The sequence below is a fragment of the Lissotriton vulgaris genome, chromosome 4_1 (assembly GCF_964263255.1).
Source record: "Lissotriton vulgaris chromosome 4_1, aLisVul1.2, whole genome shotgun sequence".
Lineage (NCBI taxonomy): Eukaryota > Metazoa > Chordata > Amphibia > Caudata > Salamandridae > Lissotriton > Lissotriton vulgaris.
In genome coordinates, this window is record NC_141691.1 from 400635073 (window position 1) to 400660536 (window position 25464).

Below are 25464 nucleotides of genomic sequence, written 5' to 3' on the forward strand. Positions count from 1 at the left end.
TGTTGAGCACTCCCATTGGATGTTCCCATGTTAGACCCAGACACCAATTAGCAAAGCAAAGCAAAATGTGTTGTCTAAATTGCCTACAGAGGGAGAAAGTGATTTTCAACAGGGGGCTGCAGTCTGTGACCCCAAGGTAGTGCACAGTTGGTATGTACTGTAGGGGCCTTTTCCAGCTTGCCTACAACTGTAATATGGTCGGGTGCATTTGCATAAAGAGTCACTAATTTTCATGGAGCCACGCCCCATTTAATTGAGGGAACACCTATTTTACATTGCATGATGTAAAACGTGTATCTGTCCAATGGATATCACAGATACTAGATTCTGCAGTCCCTTCTGTAATATAAAGGTGCCATAGGAGAATTGAAATTAGACCGAAGCATCCATTCTGCTGTATTACAGAATGGCAATATGGCCTCCGGTGTCTCTAGGTGCTCCTATTTCCTAATTGTATTCTTACATTCTTCCCACTAAATTACAGACCAAGATGAAAAAGATGTATATACTATTGAATACTCAGGACCTAGATCCGAACTTGGATCTGAAATTGCCTTATTGATCAAAGGACCTTCAGAGTGAGGCAACACCATTCTGTACGCTAGCTGCCCACAGGAGCGTGATTCTCAACCCATGCGTCAGACTGGCTCAATAGTACAAAGGGGCAAAAAAATATCAGCCATCGATATCTATAATGGTATTTTAGAGGTGTTGTTAAATGGGTCTCAAAAAGTATAATGATGTTCTAGTGGTTTTGTTAAATGGGTACCTTTGCATGTGTTGCAACAATCACCAAGCTCAATTTATGTTCCAGGTTTATGAATACAGGTGGACAGGTGGCTGAGTGGTCTGCACATGTTGGGGATATATTATTAAATCTCCTGGAAGCATTGGATGCAGTAGGCCATTAAACATTGTTAGATTGCTGAATGAGTATGATTTCTATTGGGGCTTTGGTTAGGCAGAGTCAATGTTTCTTAACTAAAACACAAAAGAGAGAAAAACACATTTTAAGTTTATTCATGTTTTTTACATTTTCAAAATGTACAACTTCAAAACAGTATATTATAGTTGTCATTTCCCATTAACAAAAATGTGTAATTAGAGCCACACTACATTTTCCCCAACTACAGTAGTGAGCCTCCTTCCAATCGCCCCCATCTCACCTCAGCCAACCTCTCTCTTTCTCTCTCTCTCTCTATGAGACCATCTAGTTTATATTTGAGAACTTTTTCCAACAATGTGGAGGGCCTGTAGTCTTTTAACAATTGCTATATTAGCAATATTTGGCCAAGTACACCACCAGAGGCCCGCAAAGTTTGAGAGATTTCTAATCCTTCTTCTTTGTTATTCTTTTCTTACATTATTTTCTATCTCTGGGTACCATATCTTTGGCCACTAAGTCTCCTTAGTAGTAAATGCTATTTTACCCCATTTTCTCATAGTGATATGAGCTTGCATTTTCTAGAGTATAGGTGATGGATTTGTTCTGATAGGATGTTCAACAATACCACCTCTGACAATGTTCCTAACTGCCGCCCGTGACCTCCATGACTATTTTTAAGATGCTGTCCAAAAAAGTTTCAGCCTTAGGGCAGATCCATAATACGTGTTTTATATATGCTATGCTTCCAAAGCTCCTTTTTTATGCAATTAGACATTTTGGATTGATCATATAAAGTTATGCTCTTGTCAAATGCAACTTATTTGCTATTTTGTAGATGGTTTCATTAGCTCATGTGTGGCTAGCAAATTAGGTGTTTCACTAAAAAAGTGTCCTTTTATTACTCTGTGTGTAATTGTATATGTAAGTCTTTCTCCATAGCCAGTTGGAACCATGCCATGGATGCCTGTATCCAGTATTATGTAGAGTTTTGCTATTGCATGAGTGGATGTGCGCTAAACTTTTCCTTTCTAGTTAAAGCCCTAGTCACTGTGGATCCCACTTAAGGTTGGAGTACCCAGTGCCAGACCTGAGTATATCTAAATTGCTCTTTTTCTGATAATTTAATTTCATGTTTGGTATCTTTCAATTCTCCTTTGTAAAATATATCTCCTAGCCTGAAGTAGCCCTACATCTACACTCAAAAGACCTCTCTCTTTATTGCTGCAATAAAATCCGAGTCCTGCTACAGTGGTGCGAAGGGTGATAAATACGTTGATATCTTGGCACGTTTCCCCAATTTGCCCCATGTCTTCACGCTCATGCTGAGGAGTAGAGATCTTATGGAAACTCTACCGTCCAGAGCCACTGTGGTAGGGCACTCATACAATGCTCTAGGAAGTACTGTCATTGTAATTCCTGCAGTTAGGCCCATTGATGACACCACGGGCAAGTGTCAATTCTGAAGTAAAGCTTTTGTCTACAAAGTGATGTAAACTTTTTTTAGCATGGTTGTCTCTAAGGCGCTTGCTTTGTCTTTGGTCAACTATTGAATGTGTGACGCAGAGCTAATTAAATGGGGTTATGCATTGAGAACATTTCATCAAGTGATACCAAAAGACCTGCCGATTTCATAGAGTTAATGCTGGAGCCGGCCAACCTCTTAAAGAGATCTAATTTCCAGAAAAGGCTTTCAGTTGAAGCCCATTATCCCTTGGGCTGTTAATGATAATCTCTCACCCAAGAAATCTTTTGGCTATCACAATCAAAATTATTTCATTTCCTGTAGGTTGGTTACTCGGTATTTAGAGTGCATGGAGCCCTATGTGTTAGGTATTAAATTCCCTGCTTTATAGCTTCAAAAGAAGTAGTATTATTGGCTCCAAGATACATACTGATACTACTTCCATTAAATAATTCTGTCATCGGTGCATATGTTCAATTTGGGGAAGAAATCTAACCATATGTTTTCTTGTTTTTTTAATTTTCAGGAAAGAATTCATGACAGTCCTTCTCCGACTCCATCTATGGAAGACAATCAGAGGCCGGGAAGCCATGGCTCTTCTCATCAGAGTAGTAGTGTATCCAGTTCTCCCTCCCAACTCGACAACATACAGGACAGAATTGGTTGGTACTTTTTCCTTCACTACCTTGGAAACCTGTATATCATTTAGGAAGGTACGCTTATCATTTGATAGGAATAGGAATGCATGGAAGGTTTGAATCTGATGGCCTGATTTAGAGTGTGATAGACACAGTACTCTGTCACAAAAGCAACTGAGTACCCTGCACACCAAACTGTCTGTCCACTCTCTTCATTTAGAGGCAGGCATAGTGTAAAGTTTCCTTTAGAGGAACCCCTGTTTGCTCCATCGACAGAAAACATACTATTATGGCCCCATAGAGTACGGCCATCAGATTAGGGGCAGACAGAGTAATTGTCTGCTCTATTTACAGCATACAGTGTGTTGTTTTTTTCTGTCCCTCATAGCCAGGAAAACTTTGAAAGTGTGGGACAGCTAAAAAAATAACAATCCCTAGACAATGTGAGAAAGATCATTACTTTTTGGGTTTTCAGAAACAAATTCCCGCTCTGGGAATACGTTTCTGAAAAACAATTTTTTTTAAGATCTGGCATATGGTAGTCTGTCAGGCTGATGGAGTGATTGTCCTTTGTCACCCTGATGAACTGTACTCTGTTCGCCAAAGTCGAAATTGGCCCCTAAGACATACAATTTCTCAGTCAATGCTTAACAAATTTAGGGTCTGTATTAGAGTTTGGTGGACAGGTTACTCCATCACAAACATAGCTGGCATACTATCTACCTTATTACAAACGCATTGTATCCTATGACATTTGTAATAAGGTGGATGGGGAATCTGTTAATTTAATATCGGTCTGTCAAATTCTAAATCAGGTCCTTAATTATTAGCAGTGCTCTGTATAAATGATAAAACCTAGACACTGCTGAAAACAACCTTTCAATACATTTTGATTATACTGTGGTATACATATATAATATACATTATTTAATTTAAATAAAAGGAAATGGCTCTATGTAATGTTTCATGGTTCTAGATGACAATTATCCCTTATGTGCACAAGCATGTGTTGCGAAAGCTCCATCCTTTTGATGTCCGTAGTCTTCCAGCAGATCTACATGCAGCAATATATTAAGAACAGGTTCACCAGAAGGAATCATGTGGTACTTGGAGTTTAAGCACATACCCTCCAGTACAATATTTTGTTTGGTTTAGTGTAAAGGAGCCTTTTATGCAAACCCCAGTTTTGTGCCAATGATCACATTTACAGAACCAGATATATAAAAAATAGAAATATTTAACTGGATTGCAAGGAAGAGATTTTAGGGTGGGCTCTTGCTACTGAAATCTTTTGTAACATCACATTACTTTTATAAATGAAGTTCTCTTTATACACAGTGCTATCAATTATGCAGTCAGTTGACATTTCTGATTAAAGTCTTGTGCGTGAGCTTTGTGAGGCTATGCTGTTTGAAAAAGAGCCTCTTTTTACGTGCTTAATTTGTGTCGGTCATTTCAGGTGCTTGGCACAGGCACTCATTTTTGGGGCCCAGAGCAATTTTTGTATGTCTTGCACTGTAATGTGAGTCCTATTGTTCCCTATTGAGTGGGCTTACAACCGACCCACAGAATACTATTAGATATTTTTTTGTTACTCTCAATTGCAAACTTTTGATTGCTTAGGTTCCGTAGGCTACCCTTCCTTTCTTGTGTTAGTACCTCCTCATAGCATGGAGCAAGTACACGTTTTTTTCTTAGTCTTTGTTTTTACTCACCTTTTTGCTATGCCCTTTATTTTAATAAGCGTTTTAGTATTATTCCTGGATGGAATAATACGACTTATGTTGCTACATCTACACCCAGGCTCTTCATTTCTTTTTCACATACTTTCCAGCTATGTCAAATGCTTTTTTTTAAAATTTAGACATGCACAAATTACTTTATTAGACTAAGAATTTAAAAAAAAAATCTTTTTCGTAATTCAATTCCTGGATGGTCAATCTGCTTTCTTCTTTTAACACAGGCATACTATACACACAAGAAGATTGCCGATGCGGGTATTTGCATCTCTTTTAACACCATAAAAAATTATTTCTAAAAAGTGACCCAGTTCCAAAGCCTGCAGCACTGGCCGTAAGGCCAGCCAGGTCCTCAGACCTGCACCACTCTCCATATACCTCATCTCGTCCATGCGTTTCTCCCCCTCCCTCCATGTTTTTTTAAAAAACCTGCTGTGATCTGTTTTTTTTTCATTAGCAACTTCAATAGGTTCCTAAACAGTGACCTGTTGACTTTGCCAATCCTTGTTAACTGTAATACCCGTAGGCATGATCCCGTCCATTTAGGGCTTGACCTGCCCTCTGTGCCCTACTAAACCACTTCACCATGGATTTTATTTTTTAACTATTTTCAATTCTAGACATGCTCATGTTAAGCAACACAGGGACACATTTTGGCACATGCAGGTTTCCCGATCATGCTGTAAACAACAAAGGCAGTGTGATAAGCAAGACATTTTGCGAGTTCATTTTGCCTAAGAGCGCCCCTCCCCTTTGTTGGTGATAAAATGTAGTAACAAATTCAGATTGTTCTTAATGTCCTGTGACATGTTCAGACAAACATAGCATTTGGAGACAGCAACACTTAGCTTGCTAGGGTTATCTGATAGAGACTTCTAGCTACAGATTCCTTACCTTTCAATTTCCCAGGCATCAGGGTAAGGAGTCTGCAGTTAGATAGAGTCCCTACCAGATAATGCAGTACCGAAGGTAGGTAACTTGTTCTTCTAGCTCTTTTTTTGCCAGTCATAAAAAGTAACAAAAAGTTCCAAAGTGCAATCTATGGTTAGCAATGCATCATAACGTGACATGCGTTGTCACACATGATGTGGAGACCTTTGGCAGATACCCTGCAGATATACCTTTTGGTTCTGTGTGTTCAAAGCAGCAGCGGTGGTTGGTGGGAGAGATGGCCAGAGAACCGAAGCCAACACACTGCCCTGGGGATCCACAGGATTAACATAGCTCCATACTCTTGTTCTGTTTGCTAACAGTGCATGGTAGCCATGATCCCGCATCTGACTGTCGATCATCCATTTCAATGCCTTACTGCATGAGCAGGTTCATACCAGTCAAGTTTTCTCTACACATTTGTGAGGGTATCCTATTTGTATGTTTGAAGTCTCCTTACATGTGATGTGGTGTTTGTCCCATGTGTGGCTATTTGTTGAATTGTTTATTAAAGTGCTGGCATATGGCAGGAGCTCCTTGGTAGCACAGTTGTTGATTAGTGAAGTAGTTTGAGAAAAACGCTAGTCCTACTTTAATGATGTGCTTGTGTTTGCTTATGTACCGCACCATGGTTGCCAAGTTCTCAGGTCCATGTGTGAGGTGCAGCTCTAATCCCCATCTTTTCCACTGAATTCAGTGACTTGTAGATGCATTTTCATAGTGGATTAAAGTAAACATGACTACAAGACCGAGAATTCAAAGAAAAGCCTGGAGCCGAGCTGCATGGCATGCATGGCTGGTAAACTTGGAAGGGCTGCCTGTTTTCCAATCATTTTCCTCCACTTTTTGTTGGGATTCAGTTTGCAGCCTAGCCTTCCCCCTTTTGCAACTTCCTGCACCAATTTCATTTAAAAACCATTGGCGAAGCCAGTGAGTCACAAGGGTGAGACCTATTGGCTTTGCTAATTCTTGTTATCAGACTTTGCATAAGAGCAATAGAAAAAAGGAAGACAAGGAAGGAAAAGGAGGATGAGAAATTCTGTGAATTTGGGTGTTTGCGAACGCATTAGTGCTTGATACATATGGCCCTTAGTCCGTTAGTTTTGTAGGGTCTTAGAGAGAGAAATCTCCAACGCTGCAAATAAAGTACCTTTCTGTATTTAGAATGAGAAACAAATTTAAACTGTTTTTTTCAGAAAGTGACAAAGTTCCTTTTTGATGTGGGATTAAGGAACTTTTTCCTCTTGGTATATCTGACTATATCTTCATCAGGTTTGGCTTGAAATTGCACCTTGATCCAAGTATACTGTGACCTTTGACTTCAATTTGTTGCTTTATTTTTCTGGAAAATATCTTTATTGTTTTTTCATTAAACAATAACAAAACACAACTACTGTCCCACTGTGTCATTCAGTGTCATCTTCAAGGAGTTTGTTTTATATGTACTACCTTCATACATAGTATATACTTTTGGTTAAATACATCTATAACATTCCAATTGTGTTTCTCCGGTATCTCAAGCCTTCAGTGTAGAGTTTAGAGTCTTTGTTCATCGCATCCCTACCTTCCAGTATGTTTGTTGTATAGGTATCTGTTCTGTTCCTTCTATGGTGCGTCTATTTTGTGTCATCCTTGCTGTATTTTTCTTGGTTCTTTTTCTACTTAAATCTTTAACAATTCATATCTGCAATTCAACTTATTTGATGTTTATCATTTTGGTGTCATTGTATTTATATCCTTTTTCTCTCTGTTTGAAAATTGAAGTGGGGCTTTTATTGTGTTGGATCTGTGACTTTTTAACTATTGTGGAACTTCTAAAGGCTTTACACATTTTCTTCAAGTTAAGCCTGTCTGCTTCATGCCATAACAACCTGGGGTTGAACTAAGGTTTAATTTATTGAAACTTTTAGTTCGACTTAACAGGTTAGTAACAATATTATTATTACTTGAGGTAGGCTTTCATCCGCCTCACTTAATAATTCAAATTTCTACATACAGTGATTGCTAAATTATTCTCAAGCACAGTATCCATGTTTGTGCATTTCGGCTATCACTACAAATTATTTCTTTACAGTGTTTTTGCCTATTAGCTCATATTGATTATGCTAGTTTGAACGTTGTTTAGATAGCATACAGAACAAAGAATCACTGTTATTTTCCTGAGTCTAACATACAGAATGTGATAAACAGATAGCATCATTCACCAGCGGTTCACAATGTGCCAAGAAATCGGTGGTGCTTGCATAATGGCCCAGTGCATGTTAGACACACATGATATGGAATCATCGCACGATAATAAATAAATGTGGCTATCGCAATAGAAACAGTACTAATTAATATTTTGTCTGAAGGCAATGTTATTAGGTGCAAAGGTATGTGCATCCTCAAAGTCCAAACTAGGTCCCACAGGCCACCATATTTGATTTAGTCATGGTGGGGGTTTGTATGACATTCATCAGGGCAGATGATAGGCATTCTATGTCTGGTATAGTAAATAATGATAAAAATAATGAAATATTTAGTCACTAAACTACGGGTGTGATCTATGGGCCTAAATTAGCGTTTGGCAGGTTGGTTACTCTGATAGAAACGTGATGGAGATCACACCCACTAGGTCCTATGAAACTTGTAATAATGATGAGTCCTGTGGAACTTGTAATAATGTGAACGGGATAGATGTCAAGTTTGTGACATAGTAACGCAGCCACAAAACTCTAAATCAGACCCTATATATGGTGATGTACATACCATGGTATGTATGAGATGGCATGTGAAAGCAATATCAGCGAAAGACAGGAAGAGTGCTTTTTAAATAAAGTCTCTATTCCAAGTTATAAAGATCAAAATCTCAAACTTACAAGATTTATCCTGTTACTCTTGCTGTCTTTTTCCCCATCTTTTGCTATCTCTATATCACTGGTTTTAACTGTTAAATGTTGAATTTTGTGATCTTTCGTTCCACCTGGGGGCAGCTAGTCAGTTTTCTAATTGGTGCAAAGAAATTAGTTATGCATAGCTGGATAATTTGAAAGGGAGCCCTTCCTTCTTCTTTTTCAACCCGGTTTGAAATGGGGGTTTTGCAGCATCGCTGCCTACTCTGCTTTTTGACAAGTACAGAAGGTCACCTGGTTGAGGCAAGCAGAAGATGTAGATGCCATCTATCTGCTGATGAAATACTCACAGCTCTTTTTTTTATTCCGTATCAGAGCCTGTGTTGCATCATATCTCTTCGCATCTAAACAAGGTCACTGCAATGTTTCAACCTAGTGTATTCATATTATGCAATCTAATGCGTTTATCAAAGAGAAATACTATTTTAAACAATGCTGTCTCCGTGTATTTGATAAAAGACAGGAATAGAAAAAATAGAACAGAGGTAACAAGGGGAAAGAAAAGGGGAAATGAAAGAGATTTGGAGAAAGGAACAGCCACTCTGATGTTCATGCCCTCTCAACCAGGCTTGAACTATATTTTTATTTGTAGAGACAATGAATTCTCATTAACACCAACTTCACTGGCACAGGCATATAGTACATTAAAGAAAGTTTGGATTTGTTTTACATGCAGAAATACTCAGAGATCAGCTGGCCTTAAATTAAGCATATTCATGCTACAGATTTCTTCCATTTGATCTGCTCATTTAGCCCATTGCTGATGATGTTAAAAATAAAATTCACTGGTTCTTCCAAAACGATAGGGTTCATTCCTTCCTGCTTGGAGGTGGGTTTATATCCCTTGTGAATGAAACACTATAATCATCACACAAGCAGACATTTAAATGTAGTGTTCATCAGTGGGTTTTTATTGTATGTTATCTTTTGTATTTGAACAATGTTGGTTAATCTTGGTGCTTACTTTCCTCATTACCATCTCCAAATGTATCAATTCATAGCCACATTTGTAGCACATAGTTGTGATGTTCCAGTTCAATGTATTATAGGAAAACAAAGTTCTCCTCTTAATGCAAGCACATGGCACACAGTTACTGCATGGGCTATTTTCTCTTCTTTCATGGGTGACGAGTACTACATTTGATTACTCTGGGTCCAGAAATTACTTTAACAGCTATTCAAATATATAGAGGCTTTGTTTAAATGTGTTTTTTGCACCTGGACACATTTGGCTTGTATATCAGTATAATGTTGCCAGTCACTTTCGTTAACTGATTGCTTATTGTGGAAACATTGTTGCCGATACCGTTCTGTTGCATGTCTTTTGTTTTCTTTTGGATATCGGTTAGAGGTCTAGATTGATGTGACATGCTCGTTTGAATGCTTTGTTGGTGACTTTTTTGGGGAACCTCTCTCCATTAATGTCTTCTTCATGGACTTTAGATTAATTCAATATTCACTGTATTCAGTGCAGTTCCTTTTCGGACAAATAATTGCCCAACATTTAGGATTCTGGCATACATAGTACAATACTCTTTACCAGAGTATGTACAAATCCATTTTTCAATTGCAACCCCTATGAGTGGTATTGTAGTTTTGAACATATTAAAGCCCTTTGCGATTTGGAAAAGCCTTTCTCGATTGTAAAAGAGGTTTAACAACTCATTCCGCATAGCACTTCTGTGGAGAGGTGTGGCTCAATGGTTAGAGCGGCAGACCCTGATGCAGAGGTCTAGCCCGGGACCAGGGTTCAATTCCCCGCTTTGGCGGGTCTTGGGCTCAAAAATTCCACGGACCTGATAATTCTCACCTCGGTGCCTATTCTAATCATAGAGTCCCACTCTGCAACTCAGGGCAATATTTTGCTTAATCTCCACAACGGCCCCCACAATGCTAAGGATGCCTGGCCTTCACCCTGGGGGTGCCCTGGAGTGGACGCCTCACAGGGAAACTTTGTATCCTCTTCTTGTTACTAGCCTCACAGGGAAAGCCAGTACGGGTTCCACAGCGGTATTCGTACAAGCGCCTTGAGACCCTTGCGGGTGAGTAGTGCGCTATACAAGTATCAATTTACATTTTTTTTTACATTTACAGTTAAGAGAGAGGGAAAGGTTTGCCCTTTCCTGTTTGCGATTTGCAATGAGATCGATCAATGGTGTATAACCGCAATTGTGTTTGGAAAGTATTGAAAAGTTACCCACCTCTCAAAGGCATTTCTAACAGGTTTGCAAAGGGAAAGCTACCTGCCCACTTGGACAGCTTTCCATTTGAGAATTGTGTTGCATGGCCTCAGGGAGTATCAGTAAATGGTCAATAGGACCACTGAATGTCCCCCTCGCCCCCCTCCGCTGTCTTCCTAAAAAGGAAACACCTTTTTTATGCCACACCTGCCCTTTTAGAAACAAGGTCTGCTTCAAAAAAGTTTCCCATTTAGGAATACAAACACAGGGATGCAGGTCTAAAGTCCCTTATAGGCTGCCATCCCTGCCTCGGTAGCTGATTCCTTATTTTGGCCTCCCTAAACAATATTCATTAGGCAGGTCATTCCCTGACCCCTACAAATGGGCATTATGTGATACAACCTTTAAGAACAGGTTGCATTGCAAAATTACAGGCCAGTAGCAACAGTCAGTGTGCAATTTGCATTAACTATGTGTGACCTTTAAGGCCATTAATCTCCTAGCGTTTCTATACTTAAAAGGGCGCGGAAAGGACTACCCAAAAAGTCATGGTTTGTGGATATTCACAAGCTTTCCTGACAAGCCCGACCCTGAAACACCTCCTTACAATTTGAGCCAGATGTACTCATGTTATAATGCACATGAGTAAAAGGATTTACAAACGCAATATCCTCTTTGCAATTGTAAGTTGAGCCGTTCACACTTAAACTTACACTCAAAAAGGGCTTAGTGAATTGATCCACATTGTTTAATTAGAGAAAAACATTGTTGATAAAAACATAAATCTGTATTTCCGAATAGTTTTTTCTTGAAATAATGTCATCCATATTTCTCAGTATAGATACAGATATTAAAATGTAATACTGTTGTCAAACCATTTCTTCTGATATAGTTATAATAAGATGATAACAATAATAAAAGAGGTACTTGTGGAACGTTTCTGACCAAAGAACCTTTTTGCTAGTTTGCATGAGCTTGCTAAGGTGCCTTTTTCACGTATTTTGTAATTATGCGAGCATGCCAAAATATTGTCAGAGAAGAAATATTCCTGACACCTTTTGAAATATTTCACCTTCATGCTCTGTTTTTGTACGTTATTTTACCAGCTATGCCATTTAGCTGCGATCTCTTATTCATAGCTATGCTGCCTAACATCAGAGATGGCGAACTCACTGACCAAGACACTGGGACCAGTTTAAAAAAGATACAGAAGGAGAAAGGTAAGACCCTTCAGTGCAAGTGTATTACAGGCTAGGGGCCGATTCAGGTCTGCTGACACGTGATGCCATGATGAGCCCTTTTAAAAAATCTTGACATTGTGGGTGATATACTATTTGTTCAATAACATGTCTGTATATCGTCTAAAAACTCCATGTCAACATAGCTTTTTCACATTTATCAATATTACGTGAATGCTGCATGCAAAAGTATTATATTTAATCACTATGGAAAAATCAGAAGTGCCACTCCCCAAACTGGTCTGCCATTGTTGACTTTTTGATTTGCCTCTTAATTAGATATTGTGCCCTAAATATGATTAAAATTCAAATCAGCCTAATTGTTCTCTCACTTTTTCATCACTCACTTGATAACTAAACTGAAAGGTTCTGGTTGAGCACAAGGTCACATGCCACATGTTTAGTGGCTGATGGACTTATTTAGAGGCCGACAGGATACTCCATCGAAATGTGGCCGACGTCTCGTCTGTCATATTACAATTGTATTATTGCCTATGGCACTTGCAATATCGCAGGCGGGATATCTATCACATTTTGGACGGAGCATTCAGTCTTCCAATCTCCAAATAAAGATTTGACTGCCATAGAAATAATTTGGGTTACCATATTGCGGCATTACATGACGGCTAATGAATACCTTTTGGTTGGGATCATTCTTGCTGCTGGTCGCTGAATGATGTGTAGTATCAGTTTTGTGATTCAATATCTGAGTTTGCGGAATCTCCTGAAGCCATCCTTTTTATGGAGTTTGTTTCCTTTTATAGCACTACTCCTCTGAAATCTGTCTCAGTTTTGCTTCTCAAGGTTTTTTTTTACCCATCCAAATCTCTGAGTGAAGTAAGCAATTTATCAGTATACCTGGAGTTTATTCTCTATGTTTCTACTGCATTTTGTAGTGCACAAAATACAACATTTGCCACTGCTAATCTGCATTGTGCATTTTTTGAGTCTGTGCTTTGTTGAAAGCCAGCAGTGTCTTGCTCTCTATATCCTTCTAAAGGATAGATTAGCTGCCAGGGTCTTCTTAGTGCATTGCTTTCTAATTCAGTTTTAAGACTTTTTGCATATGCTTTGTCTTGGCATTGAGAATCCTTGAAACAACTCTGGTGACATGCGCACATTGAAAAAGAGTGAATAAAAATGGGTTCTCTTTAAATATCTGTTGCATGATTAAGTGCAGGAAGAACATGAAGTGAAAAACAATGGTTCTCACTGCCCAGCCTGTCTGGGTGTGACCAACCCTGCATGATCTGGGCATGGCCTGACTCCAAAGGTAGGAAGAATCAGTGGTGACAATAATTGCAACAGTGGGGTGGGGGGTGGGAGGGGGTTGTACAGGGTTCCCCTCCTAGTGTTCGGTTTTTATGAGGATAGAGCACTTATATGCTGGGCTCAGATTTCTGGTTGTGCAAAAGAATGGAGTAGAGACATGGTATGCCATCTGCACCAAAAACATCCTGCAATAATTGCAATGAAAATATCATAAACAACATAAACAAAATGTAATATTTTCAGTTATCACTAAATTCTGAATCAACACATAGGGGTCTATTAGGATGGCGGGCGGATTACCACCGCCCGTATGGCGGTGGCGATCCGCCCGCCATGGCCATGTCCGTCCGCCCGCTTAACATTTCCCCCCCGCCATATCACGATGGCGGTGGAGACCCAGGCGGGCAGAAAGACGTCCGCCAGTTTTTCGCCGGTAGGCAATCCACCCAATTGCCTACCGGGCAGAAAAGACCTGTAATATGGTGGCGGAGCCTTCCAGGCACCGCCATCCATATTACGAGGATGGCAGTCTCATGTCTTTCCGTGGAGGAGACTCTGCCATGGAGAGGCATGCGGAGAATGCCTTTGGGGGCCCGTTGCGGGCACCCAGGTGGTTGGGGGTGTGGGTGACTGCACTTGGGGGTACCCATGGTACCCCTGACATTTGCATGCACAACGTGTCAGGCACCATGCAGTGCCTGTCACGTTGTGCATGCAAATGCACAACATGCCCTTTTAACATTGCGGCGAGTGCTGAATACAGCACCGCCCACCACAATGTTAAATATACAGGATGTGGCTGCCATGGTGGCGGTCGCATCCTAATAGGCACAGCGGGACTGCCGCACCACCGGCGAACGGTCCCAGCACCGCTAAGTTGGCGGGAGGACTGGAGTCCGCCTGCCATCCTAATAGAACCCTAAGTTTCAAACAGATGTACTATTAAAGCCATTGGAACCACAAAACATAAACAAACACTTCTATTATAACTAGCCTTAGAAGAATAGTGAGTGGTTCATGCACAGACATAATCAGTAACAATACACAGTGTCACCGCAGGGGCTAATGAATTTAATCCTACCACTAACTGCACTCCAGCTCAGCAGCCAAGGTGTGTCAGTGCACATTGACAGACCTTGGCAACGGAGAGTGTGTTGTAGGCAGCGGAGCAAGACTGTAGTCCTTGAAACCTCAGCAGTGACGGAGGTAGAGAAATACTGCCAAGCAATTGCTGATGATTGTATAACTGCCTGTGCCTGCCCCAGTCTATTGATCGATGGGAGTGAGCATGCTTGGGGTAGAGATGGAAAACTTGTATCAATTTGCAACATTCAAAGAAGGGGCATGTGTAGCACAGCACTCTTAAAGGCATCGACTCTCTAACTAGTTTTTTTAGAAGCATCAACAACAGTTGGTAGTTTTTAAAGCCTGAGGACACCTTCCAGTGTGAGTGGTATCACCCCATTAATGAGAAGGTAAAGAGTTCCGTCTGCACTCTACCTCTGAAAAAAGAAGGCAACCAAAATAGTCTAACAAACTCTGGGTGATAGCACTGGTTGTAGGCCAGTTTGCATGTCAGGATACACAGCAGCACAGGATGAGTGTGGGAAACTTGTGTTGTTTGGTTTTTCTACTTACAGTGAGTGCAATGGCAGTCATCCCACTGCAGCGCCATCTATGTCCAGTACTCCGAAGGCACAACATATGCACCTGGATCTGCAACATGAAGTAGATTTCCATGTCAACAACTGAGCATGCTAAAAGCAGTACTTGTACCCTCTTCCTTAATGCCCACAGAGTGAGAGCCACTGCTGCATTAACTATTTATCTACTTTTCTTTAATGTGATCTTCATGGGTGGAAGGGTGTCCATAGAGAATGTAGGCTTCCTTGTTCAATGATGCCATTTTCCACCTTCGTGAGTTCCCTGTGCCTGAGATGTTTTGATTTGCTCTTGTGATGTTGGGACCACCTGAAATCGGTATCCAGTCAGCACTGACTACCAATTTACATTTTCCTGCATCATGCGTTCTTATAGCTAGACCTACCTTGGATCAGTTTCTCTCACGTAGTCATACTATGAGCCCATGAGTTGCCCTGACATACAACTAGATATCATCCTCTTGTAGGTGACTACTGTGATTTCACTGGAGCAAAGGCTGTCCTTCTACAACATTTAGGCTGAACTCCATGCTTATACTGATCTTGTTTGCAATAAGGAGAAAGAATTGGCCCCTGCCAACACCCTTCCCTGACTTGCAAGCAAGACCAGTGTCAACCTGGATGAAAGGGCCCTTGAGCTCAAATGGAAATATTGACAGATGTGGGAAAGGTGTAGGAAAAAGGAGCTGAAACGGGTGGTGGAGGTCTTTCTCTTACTAGGTAATCCCACCTACAGGACCTACAGCTGCCATTTATAAGTGGTTCACCCTCAAACATCATAAACATAAAATGAACATAAATAAAAATGTAAATATTAGGTGTCATGCTTTTTCATGGTGGAGTTAAAGCATTGCAAATATGGAACTAAATCACAATGTTTTGAATACATTAAGATTACAGTCATATTGTTTCTGAGAGTCTGAATGATTTAATAAACCCTTATGTGATATAGCCAAATGAGCATCTTTACCAATTACCTTTTCCGTTCTGTTTCAATTTTTTGTTTTCTTAGTAGAAGAGTAAACTCGCACCTCTGTGGAAGTGTGAAAATGAAGCTCATTATATCTTGCTCCAGTTGTGGAGTGTGAGCCACAAAAATTCACTGTGGCTAAAGCTCATGCTATGAATTTGATCCAGCATTTTGGGACTACCCTCTTACCACTAGGCCTGTAATGGAACTTTTATTTTCCACCTTAGAGGTGATGAGAGTTAATATTACATCAATGAATTTCAATTAACAGTGCAATCCATTTGGCTACACAATAAGGACCATCAATCAGTAACTATAGTTAAGAAGGTTTATTACAAATTAGCAATCAAGTTAATATACACGATTCTCAGCACCATACCATAGAGGTACAGAATAACAACTGGGAAGCCCAACTTCCTAAAGAAGTTTAGGCAAACCAGTATGAAGCAAACAAGGAGTTCAGTCACAGCAAAACCAAAGATTAACAAAATAATGTGATGCTCAGAGAAGAGTCTCCGATGTTCTCGTCTCCCCTAGAGTAAATTCCAAGCTAAAAGGATGGCTCTAACGTGTAATGGATTGAAAAAATCAGGAAATTCCATAAAGCAAAATAGAACTAGGCAAGAAAATAAGTAGGAAGGTGTCAGCATTTCAGGAGTCTTCCTGAGTCAGGGAAGTAAGTGTCAGCCTGAGTCACACTCGGCAATCAATCAAAGGAAGCTTAGAGGTCTAACCCTCTCAATGTCCGAAGGAAAAGTGCTCTAAGCATTTTGGGGAAAGTATGGTTGCACTCTACGCAGGCGTCACCCAGACAATCCTCAGGAAACTGCAGAACATTCAGAATGGTGCAGCCAGACTGGTCCTCAACATCCCCCACCTCAGCCACATCTCCCAACCATGTGAGATCCTTTGGCTCCCAGTCAACAAAAGAGTCACATTCAAGCTCCGCACATGAGACTGCATAGCCCTCCAAGACACCAGACCAGCATGCCTGAAACGCCACCATTCATTCCAAGTACCCACACAACACCTCCGCTCTGCCAAAGTGGCTCTTGCCTCCGTTCCTCAGATCTGCAAGACCAGTTGAAGAATCTTTTCCTACCTCAAGTCTTCTTATAGGGCTATCTCTCTATCACTTGTACAGTAATGTATCGACTCTTAAACTGACAATGCTTGCGAATACCTGCAAAAAATGTCATGTTAGCAGACAATGGAAAACAATATTTTTTGCTGCACGTTATTCAGGCATTCTAAAGACAACTTAAAGTATTAACTGAATGGTGCACATTTAATATGTGTGTGCTCATTTAAACACAAATGAATATTAATGGTCAGTACATTAGAGTTATATTACATAGGACCAGCCACGTTCCGTGCAGGTAACAGCGGTGGGGCCTGGTTGGTTGGTGGTTTTGAGGGACGATGATGATGGAAAATTAAATAAATCCCCCCAAATTCGGTCCACCGATGTTACCTGGACGGATCGTGGCTGCAAGGAACATACAGTAAAACCTTAAATCTATATGCATCAGTATATCAAGAGCTACATTTTAATGCAATATATGTGAAACATTAGTGTACAATTACATAAACGTTTGTTGATTCTAAAGTAATCACATTCTACATATGAGGATGGTTTCTATTCAGTCATCTAAACAGTAAATGTAACTTAATGTATTAGGGTACGGACACATTATGACAGTCAAATTCGTTTCTACAGTGAGTGCATGTCTACTAAATAAGGAGGGTTTATTCATCAAGGCTTCAGAGAATATATCAATTGGGATGGTTAAGGTACTATTCCTACAGTGACTGCACATTAAAAATAATGTCAAGTGCAACACGTTTTTTAATATTGTTAGACCACGTGAGAAACATGTGCTAAATCTACATTCATTTTATGCATTTGCTATAAATTTGTGATGTATTTGTGACCCGTAAAGGATGGGCACATTAAGAGAACTGTTATCTCTGGTAAAAATGAGATTTTTAGAATTTTGTATCAGCAGTTTTTGTCTGAAGATCTTTTTAAATACCTCTGTTGCCCTATGATTGCTCATGTGGGCCTCTTTGGCTAATCCTTAAGTAAAATGACACCAATAAGGTCAGAATAATTGCATTTATCAAACACTTTACCCATCTGCCAGGTTTATATATAGGGGACATGTCAGCTTGTTCAGAAAAACACATACTCAAGATTTTATCCAAAAATAAAACTACATTAGCCTGTTTATACGCTTCCCACTAGTCCAGCGTGCTATAAACAGTAAAAACGGAACGCAGGCTGGGTTGCTCTCATTAATCAGGAAATAGAAATCCGTTGAAAGCCTTGCATGTTTTCATCAGGATACACCTCTGCATTGATTTCCCCGCCACAGCAAAAACTACTTAAAACATGCTCTCGAGATATATGGCTCAACCTTTATGAAGTATGACAAGTAAGCAGTTTATACAACTGTGGCAAACATATGTGCTCACATCTGGCTTTCGAAATAACATCATAGTTTAAAAATGATTTATAGCCGTGCACACCATAAAATGCCATCGCTGCTACAAGGTAGAGCTGTTTAGCTACTGAAGATATGTTTGACTGTTAGAAAAACTCTGGGCGAAGTGCCGCCCTTCGTGGGGCTGCCTGTGTGAAAAGTGCATGGCACAAACATGTTGTTCAGTGACTGAGGGCGGGCACCACGGCGCTAACGGTGTGTTAAAAACTGATATGTAGCAGTACTAACCGTGCAAATGTAACCTATCAGATAACATCGCACGATAACATACCAGAACATGACCTAATGTAACATGTTACGACATAACTTAATGTGACAACATAATTGTAATCTTTCACTTCACGGTAACAAAAATTGCACTTCTCCACAATACAGCACTTTGCACACTTTAAAATCAAAATCTGCCACATTTAATCAAGAACTTACTCAAGGTGTAGACGTTATTTTCAGCCACAGACTTTGGTTAACATTTCTTTTATTATTACAACTGCATGATAACAATAATTATAATAACAAGAATAAAAATGCATATAATAATAAGTAAAAACAGAATAACGTAGTTAACAGCAACCACAACAGATAAACAACTAGTTAATGATAATGAGGATGATAGTGATGATGGTCGATGGTGAGAACAGCGAGAACAACCAGAAGAAGAAATATTTTACTTACAATATTTTTCGATGCTCGGTTAAGGACTTGTAAGAAAGAGAGGCACTCAGATCTCTATAGTGTTTGTTTAGCTGGTGGTCTGTAAAAAGATAATAATCAACAATTGAAAAACATTTAAATTGAGACATTTCTCGATATCAAATATAAAAAATTAGGCTATCTGAAATGTATTCACAGTGGCGAAAACAGCACACTTTAGAGTTAGTTGCTAGGGCGCATTGCTTATCAATCCCTATTGGTTAGGAGTGCTTTGAAAACTATCCATAATTCTGTTGACATGGATGATGTATGTCCGACGACGTATGTATGACATTTGAAATAGTCTTCACCACATTATACCGAATATCAGTGTATCCTTCAAAGTCACAAAGGAACCAGAACAATTGAAAATACCAAGAAATATTTAGCAGTAACTTAAAACAAGCACTGGCGTTGCCAATAGGTTTCGCATTTGGAAAGTTGGAGCTATTGGTTTTGTAAATGACATTTTATATTTATATATTGTTATTGACAATGCCAATAACGATATATAAATATAAAATGTCATTTACAAAACCAATAGCTCCAACTTTCCAAATGTGAAACCTATTGGCAACGCCAGTGCTTGTTCTTTTTGCTCCTCCTTTTGTCCCTGCTTGTCCTCGTGCAGGGTCTGAGAGAGCCCTAGGACACCCCCAGCAATAAAACCCTATGTCAAAACGTCCAGATTTCGGGAACTGGACTCCAGAGCACCAGAACGCTTGCGAAAGAATAAAGATAGAGGGTCTGCCCTTCAACCGAGTTCTAAAGTTTTCCAGCCCATGCAGGAGTAGCTCATTCAGTGCTTGGCATACAGGCAAGTAGTCCTGATTTTAGAAAGGGGCAAACTGTACTGCAATTCCCGGAATGCAAAGTAAAACCTTTGCATGGGAGAGCTTTCATTCACAGACATGGGAAAACAGATAGCTCTGCTCAAGAGCTGCGGAAGACTGGTGAGGCTAGGAGCAAGTAGCCTCTCCATTCACAAACAAGCCACCGTTGCTGAACTTGCCCACCCTAAAAGTAATTTAACCAGATGATTGGGGTGAATAAATGACCATGTCATCAGAACATCACTTTCCTATTCCTGGGCTTTGCTTTTTTTATATCATTGATATCAGGTATATTCGTCAATTTCCCCAATTAAAATGAGCCAAGGCTACACTGATAAGTTAAAACAAGCAAAGGCAATAGGTCTCGCTTATGCGAGAGCTAATCCCTATGTATTCATTGTTTTAGTCATTTTGCACTGCAGCATGTCTGAAGTAAAAAAAAAAAACATTTATGACACCAGCGCTGATTATCCTACCGCTTTTCTTTTACTTTCATTGACTACAATAACACTTAAAAAAAACAACTTTCATTGCATAAGAGCACAGGTGAAACACATTAAAGCGAACTTCAATTCGTAAGTCCTTTGTATGGTTGCAAAGCAATGATTGCAAAAATATTAACGAAAGGGTCAACTGACCGCTCGAGCAGATCTATCGATACAATCTGCACACAAATATAACCTGGAATCAAAGTAATGTGGATAAATTACCTATCCAGGCGTGCGAATTCGACTTTCATGTGCACGACCAGAACAAACAACACCGGCTCCCTTCTAAAAGACAGGACTGCACTGCTCTGCAGCCCGTTTCAAACACTGATTAAACCCACTTGTTCAGGTGCGTGGAGGCGGGGTTACCGCTCTCAGCGGTCGGGTCACTTGCTACAGAGGCAGGTTATTTTAGCTTCCTAGAAAGAACTGATGACCCACTGCACGGGGATAGAGATGTTTACTGCTTAATCAACACTTCAAAGAAAAGCACCGAAGTAAGAGGACAGCAGGCTGCATAGATATCAAAACCCTCATGTGCCTCCGTTCCCTTTAAATTGCATCCTGGTACCTGTAGTCCTCTATTGAAATAATTAGCAACTCAAGACTGAAACTAGCCGAATATGAGCTACTACCGACCGACACATGACTCTGAGCGCCTATCTGAGAAATTAGAAGTCAAAAGTATTGTCAGCAAAATGCATTAAAGGGAAGGAAAATAAGTTACTAAAGTAAACTGCATTTATTGGTTCGGTTTTGCCAAAACAACACGGAGTTCAGTGGGCGGGGAGGCCAAAGGAAAATGAAGTATCAGGTAAAGTTCCGAATCCCTCACACTAGCATCAGTGTTCCCTGCTCCTAGCGTTTATGGGAGAGAGAGGCAGACCGTGTTGCCGTACTTCCCTAATGAAAGCCAAGAAAAGTGTATCTGGCGTAACCAATGAGGGGGGTCGTTTTAGCCAGGCACAGTCCCTACAGAAGAAGGGCGTGGGCTGGGGTGAGACTCAAGCTCAGCAAAATTATTAAACACAAAAACCTGGAACTTTGCAAACTTCAAAGAGCACAAAAACAAGTCAGGTCCCGGGCCGTGCTGTCATTGGCTGACGTCACGGGGGTGTCCCGGGCCGGCAGCCAATCACAGCGCGGCCCGGGAATGACGTCACGGGGGTGTCCCGGGCCGGCAGCCAATCGCAGCGCGGCCCGGGACAAATGGGCGGGGCTTAAAAAAAGCACCAGGAACGCCCCCGAATCGCGTTTTCGAGAGAAAGCGCGATTGACAGCCTCTGTCTCCCAATGGCTAGTCTCCATTTATGGAGCTAACCAATTGGAAACAGAGGCTGTCCTAACCTCACTATTAATAACAACAGATTTCGATCTGGGAGGGGCTTCGCCCCTCGCCAGGTTACGAAACCTAAAAATTGATAGACCTTCTCAGTGTGCTGTAGAAGCTTAAGTAGTTGCACATACAGTTTTTCTAACCATAATAATTATATTAGCAAACTAATAACGAGTATGGATTCTGATTAATCATTGCCAGAAAGAATTAGATTGTGTGTTGAAAAAATACAAAAACAGGAGCATAACGCGTGAATGAGAAATAGGGAACCAGTTGAAGTGGGAATCCTGTCTCTGGAGAATTTCCTTTTTAACATTCACACATGCTTATAGATGGAAACAAGTACAGTACAAGGGAAAATCAACAGGGTTTCAAGCTTTTAATGGTGTACATTAATGAAAAACAGCTTTGAAGCAACTAACAAACTAGGTTCTTATTCATCATTCCTATATCCCTATTGACTGTATCTTTTCATCTCCTCTATATGACAGATTTCCTAACTCCTCCCTTGAACCAGTAAGTTCATTGGATTGCTGGTGTTCTGCAGTCAGCTCCTGCGCAGAACAGTAAGCATGTACTAGAAAACATATATATGTGTGTGTGTGTCTGTATATATATGTAGGGGGTGGAGCTCTCCGACCAATGAGGGAGCCGGAGGAGACTAATAAAGGTGGAGTTGGAATGACGCTACGTGTGTGGAGGCATCTGACGAGGCAAAGGGTCGCCGAAATGCATAATGCCCAAGTGTCCATATTAAAGGCTCCTCACAGGATTCCTCCATGTGGCCTCTTACTTCCTGGCATCAGGGGGTGTTTTTTGGATATTTTACACGCAAGCCAGTAGCGTGTCAAAGAGGCCCCGTTCCGCTTTGAGGCCGGAGCATTGCTGGCAAAGCTGTTGACTCGACCAAGGTATTGGTAGCTCCGGCCCGCCTCTGACTGCAGAAGCTGGGACAGGGCTGTTGCCAGGGGGCAGCTCAACACTGTGCGAGGAGCCGGGAATCATTGTATCCCAACTCGCGGCCCGCCCGGTGTACGCAGGAGGGGCTGGAACATCAGTGGGGGCCTGAGGGAGCCAGAGGACACGATTCCCACACAGGGCCAGCCAACGTTACATAAATCAGGGCACCCACATTTAAAACGCTGGGGACCATGGGGGTAGCCTCAAGGCTCCCACAGTTCCTTCCTGCTCCTCTCCTCCTGTGGGAGCTGGCATTGCTTTCAGATCCAGGGAGTTGCTAACATGCAGCTCCCTGGATCCCAAAACAATGTGTCTGTTTCCCTGCTCACTTCACAGAGGGCAGGGAAACAAACATGTTCTCTGCGTTCAGCAAGCAAGAGCATGTTGTGCTCTTGCTTGCTGAAAGCAGAGCACTTGTTTGCTATGGTTTGGTGGGAGCGGTGCTCTCGCCAAGCCATAGCAATCTGAAACCTTCCAGGAGTGGGCACTCTGTGACACTGCTGGAGCCGATGCTGGGGAGTGGCGGTCCTCAGGGCCATGTAGGGCTCCTTTGATAAGTAATCCCCCGGGAGGTGATGGTCCCGTGTGGGGGGCCACAGACCCCCACGCATTATAACTTATTTTAGCCACACTGTGGTGGCAGTCCCGGAGGCTGTGGATTGTTTTTTAAAATTAATTAATATTTGTGCCCCGGGGAGCAGGTGGTCCCTGTGGCAGAGGGAGGGACAAGCCGCTCCCCGTATTTGTATACAACAATGCCCCGGGGAGGTGGAGGTCACCAGGGTAGCGGTACAGCCGTGCAGCTTCCCCACATATTCTAACTGCTCTGGGAAAGTGGAGGTCCCCCGGCTGCAGGGAAGACACAGAACATATCCTGCATTTTAAAAAATGAATTCATGTATGAGTCACGGAGAGGTGGCGGTCCGCGGGGCTTAACAAAAGCCTAGGAGGGGGCCCATAAGTCCCTCTTCTTCATTAACTTCATGCCCCCAGGATTTGGGCCTAATGGGGGCTTTAGCAAAAAGACACACAGGAGCACATGCGTCGTTTTTTCGGTTTTTTAAAAATTGCTGCTGATTCGTGGATTCACCCGTGAATCCGTGGCAAAAAAAAAGCTTTCAAACCATGTCGGGATCCCTTTTGGACCCCCTCCAAAACTGGGGGGGTCAGGGTATTCCTATCCTGCCCCCTTTTCTTTATACATTTTTTTCCTGGGACTCTAGTCCGAGTCCCTGTCGTGCAGTTCCTAGGAGTCCCCGAGTACCTACACATTTTGGATGCCCTAAACTGAGGGCTTGGTGTCCCAACCACTTCCGGACACCCCTACAGGATATGTCAGCTGTTAGACCAGTTAGCTCTACAGTGGCACTACCACCCCTCTGTATTCTACAGTGGTGATGGTAGTCTCTGGCTGCCACTGAACATGACAACCCTGAATCCTCAGGTATCGTGGATAACAGTACAGTACTTTTCGCTCACACACTCGTGCCTGCTTACTCTCAGAAATACACAGGATGGCGATTAAGAAGTTTCAATAAGTATTTATTAGTCCCGCAACAGCCTTGTATAAAACATATGTGCTGCGACAATTAGGAGACAGAAACATATGAAAGAGATTGCTAGTATCAATATCGTAAATAGTAGATACAATTCGACAATAGTGCTAATAAGATGAGCTGAAACAGTTGAGATAAAAACAGTACCACTTGCATATTCCTAAAATGCAAAGGATCCCATCTCTGCGTCGAGGTTGACAGCCCACAAGGGATGTCATACCACTGTGTGTCGAAGATTCGCCATGCCGGACCATAGGCTCAGCTTGGAAGAAATTCTCCTCTAATTTGGAGGGGGTGTGAGCGTCTTTTATACTAAAGTGGACACTCAAGTGTTTTTTCTATAATCAATATGTTTTGAAAACAACCATGGATGTTTTGGAAACAATCATAAATGTTTTGAAAACAATCACCGATTCTTTTCTAAACCCGTGGGATCATGCACAGCTGACTGTTGGCCAAGGATGAAAAAAAAGTGGTGATCATTATACAGAATAAATCTGCAGTGCTTGAGGACATGTTTATGTTTGTCAGGCACAGGGTTTCAGTTAGAAGACTAAGAGCCTGGTGTTGAAGAGACAGGAGCAGGCTATTAGGTAAAAGGTCACCTGTTTAGAATCGTTATAGTCATATGGATGGGATAATGTATGTAGAATGGGATATACATCGATGAGACCATCCTAAAAGACATGACACCCACTCCTCATCAAAAGGTCAACAAAGTCATCTAGGTAATTGTAAAGCTACTGTTATTAAAAAAGGAATAACAATCACTTATAATAAAACATGCTAAAAAGCATTTTTAAAAGCCTGAAAAAATGGCCGTAAAAGAAAATAATTTTTCCCCTAAAGAAGCGTTCAAATGGTCCTCTAAACGTGTACGTATTGTGATTATTGCACTGAGCACCTTGAGAGCCACAAAGCTCAGTGAGAGCCGAGAAGAGAGAACAAATAAAATAAAGTTACATTCAACCTTCAATTTGGTAAATGTTTAGAAAGTTGCCAAACAGTTCCCCGTGCAGGAGAGGCCAAATTGTTTGTGAATCCTGTGCTGAAGACTGAACATCGATGAACATTGTATCCGCAGGTGGCATCCCCTCAAGAACTTCCAGTATCAAATCCAATGAGCTAAGATGGACATCACTTGCTCCCACAGCAGCTCCCGGGGACATACGCAATTGACACTTTACATTCTGACCAGGGTCCTACCTTAAGCTCTCAGGCTTACAA

At 41.2% G+C, this 25464-nt stretch overlaps 1 protein-coding gene across 6 annotated transcripts in view; it reads left to right on the forward strand.

Moving 5' to 3' along the window:
* Positions 1-25464, forward strand: part of DACH2 (dachshund family transcription factor 2) — an 847028-nt gene that overhangs the window by 701490 nt on the left and 120074 nt on the right. For 2 of the 6 annotated variants that reach the window (XM_086918783.1, XM_086918787.1), the window contains 2 exons: positions 2875-3010; positions 11833-11946. In XM_086918783.1, the coding sequence (XP_086774909.1) occupies positions 2875-3010; positions 11833-11946 (250 nt within the window). The remainder of the gene's footprint in view (positions 1-2874; positions 3011-11832; positions 11947-25464) is intronic. The other 4 variants (XM_086918784.1, XM_086918788.1, XM_086918786.1 and 1 more) reach the window with 2 other exon arrangements.